The sequence below is a fragment of the Diorhabda sublineata genome, chromosome 11 (assembly GCF_026230105.1).
Source record: "Diorhabda sublineata isolate icDioSubl1.1 chromosome 11, icDioSubl1.1, whole genome shotgun sequence".
Taxonomy (NCBI): Eukaryota; Metazoa; Arthropoda; class Insecta; order Coleoptera; family Chrysomelidae; genus Diorhabda; species Diorhabda sublineata.
In genome coordinates this window covers 6,994,195-6,999,834 of record NC_079484.1, presented here as the reverse complement: position 1 = coordinate 6,999,834, position 5,640 = coordinate 6,994,195, and the positions used below count along the sequence as shown (strand labels likewise).

The 5,640-nt window shown below is 33.4% G+C and overlaps 1 protein-coding gene across 1 annotated transcript; it reads right to left on the bottom strand.

Annotated features, from left to right (window-relative positions):
- Positions 1-4,293: 4,293 nt before the first annotated feature.
- LOC130450433 (uncharacterized) lies at positions 4,294-5,211 on the bottom strand. Its single transcript, XM_056788807.1, has one exon. It carries the CDS (start codon positions 5,209-5,211, stop codon positions 4,294-4,296), a length of 918 nt encoding a protein of 305 aa, XP_056644785.1.
- Between the last annotated feature and the right edge of the window lie 429 nt (positions 5,212-5,640).

Below are 5,640 nucleotides of genomic sequence, written 5' to 3'. Positions count from 1 at the left end.
GCGTTAGAAATGCTAACATTGTTTCTCGTATCCCAAGCAAATGTAGTGTGTTTACACTTCGCCTGCGAATTCCATTAAAAATGTATCTCAACTCCATCGTTTATTATGAGCAGCTGGCGACTGCATTATTGTCATAGATCACATTATTATTCTATATTTCAAGGTTCCATGTCAATCTTCCATGACATCTATTAGTTTCTCTTCCAAATACTAGAGGCTCTTTCTATAAAGAGTCACAAAACATACCATACTCATCTTAGAGGTAAATTCTGTGGGTAGAGTATTATCTGGTAAAATATTTGTATCGATTAAGAAGTGTTTATGCTGCCATAAATGGAAATTAAACAATAAACTAATAAATTAAATTACTAATTGAAATACATTGAAACGCTACTTGAAGTTTATGCAGAAAATGAACAGTAACTTGAAATTTAAATTAAACTTAAGAGTTCGACAAATTTTAACTTCTTACTTTAATTCTTATGCGTCAGGTCAATCTGTATTGGTGGTATTATTGTATTGTATTAACCTAACCATACAGGAAATTTCTATTGGATTACCAGTAATTCATAATTATCCTTAATTTACTGCATAAATAAAAAAAATTACCACCGAGAAATTTTAGTTGTAATTTTGGCTGCATAAGCCAAGCTTTAGTGACCAAATTATTAATGAGAATAAGTAGTTGTAATATATTAGATGATCTCATATATGTAATACTTCTGTATGTACAGTTTTTGTAATTGGAAGTTGTTCCGACTGAGGAAAACAGAATGGCAACGATTTCTCTATCCTCCGAGGTTCCAGCTCGGTTCTGCGCATACTCAAGCATGCGCAGTATAGATAAAGTATCTAGAACGAGAGAGAAAATGTATATCGTCGGAATCGTAATATAGGGACGTTTTTCCAATACCAACTATCCATATAGGAGTATTACATATATGATTATTCTCTCTCTTTTTAAATACAGAGTATTATTGTTTAGATTTATAAAAGATTTAGCTGATTTAACAAAAAATCAAACTAAATTCTAGAAAATCTAAAAATGAGTTATAGTATTAGAAAAAAAAATACAGAAATTTATACTTTTATATTTATTTTCTCATCTATTATTAAATTAAATATATTTACTGTTTGAATATTATGGTCTAATATCACAACACAACTAAATGAAATTTTGTTTTCTTTTTCTCCCGGTCGATATTCTATAATAAAATTGAAGGAGAGTCAAGGATTTTTAAAAGGTATAAAGACGAATTTGAGATTCAAATCTAGACCATTTTTATCTTTTATGTATTTTTATACACTGTTTATTCCACCACTTCATCAACACTCACAATGACAGTGACCGACGCGCGTTTCGATAACCAAGTTATCGTCTTCAGAGACTGCGCATCCGCCAGTGTAATTGTGAGTGTTGGAGTATTCAGTATGTCTTTGTGATATCAATATTTCTACTTATGCAACTAAATAAAATCTCTTATTATTATTTTATGTCTCTTTCAGTAGTTATTCTATTGAAAAGACGAGTCAAGGATATTTTGGAATTACATTCTTTTTAATTTAATATAAGCACAGAAAATGTGTTTGTTTTAATTTCTCTTTATATGATATTATGAATAAATAACTAAAAACGGTTTTTGATATAGATACTGTATATTTTTAGACACTTCAATCACGCATTTAAAAAAATGTTCACGTGTTTGCATTTTCTGTCCCCAATGAATAACGATAATGGCTATTTAATCGCCGAACGTTTCATAATTCTCTTGATATACATTGTTTTCTTACAAGAAATGTTCGTTGTACTTTGAACGATTTGTACAATGTTTATTGTTGCTATAGAAATTTGAAATTCTTGTAAATTTGCTTTGTCTACTGTGGGTATTTATTATTTATTTTAAACATATTTTTAATATAGGGACATAATAAGAAATATTATGATGAAGCAATGTTTGTTATGTAAGAGATATGTAGCAAATATGTTGATTACTTGTAAACAATGAGAAGTTGGAACACTTGTGTTAATAAATCATTTAAGTGACAAAAAATGGATAAAGCAGTAGAAGGTGCTAAAAATATTTCAATGATTGATTCATATTTTAGTGTAGTAAGTGATAGTTTCGGTTAGATTTAATATATTGTACTGGAAAGTGGAGATAATACTCACCATTCACCATAAAATGGCATAAAATTTTATTTTACTATACAACGAATATACGGGGCACACCCAGAAATTAAGGACCATATTCATCGGCAACAAGTATAGCAAAGTTTTAGCCATGTTTCAACATAGCCACCATCAGAACTGAGACATCATATATGTAATACTCCTATATGGACAGTTGGTATAGGAAAAAACGCCACTACGTTACGGTGCAGACAATATTCATTTTCTCTCTCGTTCGAGACACTTTATCTATATTGCGCATGCTTGAGAATGCGCAGAACCGAGCTGGAACATCGGAGGTTAGAGAAATCGTTGCCATTCTGTTTTCCTCAGTCGGAACAGCTTCCAATTACAAAAACTGTACATATAGAAGTATTACATAATATATGTGAGACATTTTTATCCCTCTGACGCATGTGAATGGAACTAACGTCAGACAGATAAGTTCAAGCTACAAGAATTACGATATCTGAGAAAAATGGCTGCTCAATCTCGTACTCGTGAAACGACAGTTCTCCATCACGTGCTGTCATAAAAATTCAACAAGGTCATCAGTGATGAGGGACGGTCACTATCACGACCTTTTGGAAACTGATAATTTACCTGACTGAGCTGACTATGAATTTCATGTTTTATGCGCTCAAGAACTTTATAGAAAAATAACGGCTTGATGGGTTCGTAAACTGTTCTGAACTGATCTGAAATCGATTCATCGCACCAAATAAATCGATTTATTAAATCGATATGTTGTATTGAATCGATTCAATTTATCGATATTACACCTTTGAAAATCGACATTTTTTTTGAAAACCATAAAATTATTTACAATTAGCTGTATGTTTTAGTAAGATTACGATGTTGTCGGTTATTGGTTTAATTACTCAAAATCTCGCAAGATGGCTTTGTGCTTAGTTTCCTTGTATTCTTCACTGGCAAGAACAAAAAAAAACTCGAGAGATCATCTGTTGTCTTTTTTCACCATGTCGGCAAGTGATTAATACGCTGGGATCCCAGTAGACTTGCAGGATGTTGTTTTTAAAAAGTTTAAATATTGAGCATTGGATACTATAAGTTATATTATCTTTTTCCTTAACTTTTTAATGTAACAAATACATTGAAAAAATAAATGTCTTCGTCTATATTGCTCTGATACTTTGATATGGAAATAAAAACAATTGTTAATATCGAATTCCCTGAACTATAAAATTCCTGTTTTTACTGATAAGAGATCCCAGAGATTGTTTATTATGGTATTTTTCTTGTTTACCATAAATTTAATTTATATTTACATGGTAAATATAATCTTAAAAAAACATCGAATTTTTAGAAATCGATCTTTTAGACCTCGATTTTTTTTAATCGATTCATCAGATTACGATTCGAAAATCAACCTTTTTTTGTAAAGAATCACCAACCCTATATATACGAGGCGGAGGGGGGCTCCCGAAATCAAGGTGTCGTCTAAAGAGATGAGGAATATGAAGAAATGGGCGTTAGTCAAATCGATGACAACCAGGATCGCGGCTAAGACTGAATTCTGGGACCGACGGGGACCGCTGAACGTTGACTTGGTGCGTACAGAACGTTCCATAAAAGCTGCATACTGCTCTAACTTTCTCAAAACACCTGTGAAACCCTCTTATCGCTTGAAATGGAGAAGCATTCCAGCGTGAAGGTGGATTCTTCTCCAAGATAACGCCTGTTCTCATACAGCGCGTCTCACGCTTGATAGAATATAAGAACTGAGGTGGAAGATCCTAGAACATATCCCCGACAGTCCGGACTCATCACCCTGCGACTACCACATGTTTGAACTACTGAAAGAAGCCCTCAAAGATCAAGAAGTAACACCAACGAGTAGCCCAAGGAATTCTTCGATACCGGCATCCAATAGCTTCCAAAGATGTGGTGAAAATGTGTAACTAGTGAGGAAAATTATCTGGGAAAACTGTAAATTCTTGTAAATATTTTATTATATTAATAAATAAATGTGTCGATCATATCGGAACCACTAAAATTTTATACAAGGTTTCGTATAACATATACACAAACGTGATTTTATTTCAAAATTTTCATTATATACATGGAGTACAAGTTTTGAATTTTGTTGTTTAACTAAACGTTTAACCGGGTAATAAATTACTAGTTACCAAATCTCCTGTCAGGGCAATATAACAAAACGCGCCATCTTCAGGAACTGGCTGGTTCATCAGAAACTCATTAGCTTCAGCACCGGTAGGATCAGTTATGGGTTTATTTTCTGCTGCGGCTTTCGCTGCTTCAGCTAAAGGCGGTAGAGTTTTCCAGCTGGGCAAATCAGCGAATGGTCCTACTGATCTCAAGTCTTGTAGATAACCCAGAAAAGCCATCATGTAGTCATTTCTGATAGCTTTCATGCTGGAACAGCAGTCGTTTCCATGTATTGAACATAACATTTGTAACCAAGCAGCTACTCGAGTGCGATCGCTTCCATTTCTTATCAAATAAGCGTAAGGTCGAGATATATACAAATAAAACTGAAACTCCTGATCTAATATCTTATCCAATGCATGATCATCTTTACATTCTTGAGGAGTAGCATGTACACTGCATTCCAGCATTTGAAAATCATCCGGTAATCCCGATAACGAATCTTGCCACATGTTATCTGTCTCCCATTCGGCTTGGGCTACTTTCAATTCTTCGAGTTGGTTGCAGTTTAATAAAGCACCCTCCGGAGGAATCGAGCCAAATGGACCGATAGCCTGATCCAGAAGTAGAGAACAACACAAATAAGCTAGATATCTGTTTCTTTTTTCTTTCAATTTAGAGCTATGATATTCTGGTCTAAATAATTTCTTCACCCACGGTATAATCAATTTTCTATCTTTTTCGTGGGTTAATGTTGGTCCTAGAACTCTCAAAGCTGCGCTGTAATACAGAAATTCCGTATTCATTGGATCTTGACCGACTTTGGGAGGTGGAACTTCTTCAACGGGCGGTGGTGCTTCCTCTGTTGGTTCTTCCTGTGGTTGTTCTTCTGCAGCCTCTTCTTCTGCCATGTTAGTTGATTATTGTACTAAAAATTTAGGTAAATATGTGCGAAAGAATAAATTAAACAATCATTTCTAACATGTCATACTAATGTCATTAAAAATTTTATTTCAACTGGCACATCATACGCGTCGACTGTTTTTAAATAACTACAAAATCTGCTACATGTACAGTGTTGCCAGGGCTAGTACAATTGTACAATTTTAGTACATTTTAGTGTATTTTATACGCTAGTACATTTTTCCTTTTTTCTAATACATTTTCCCTGCGTTCGCAAATATATAGTTATTTTATATTTTCGTTTAATAAAATAAACTAGAAATTGTACTAGATTGTAACAATATTTAGAAAACAGAGCCAAGTTGATTTCTATTTAGATCGTGAGATTTTTGTACTACATTGCTAATTTTATCGGTAAACTTTATATAAATTTTTCA

Bases quoted from the DNA above. Each gene is read 5' to 3' on its own strand.
- LOC130450433 (XM_056788807.1), bottom strand. From the start codon at position 5,211: ATGGCAGAAGAAGAGGCTGCAGAAGAACAACCACAGGAAGAACCAACA.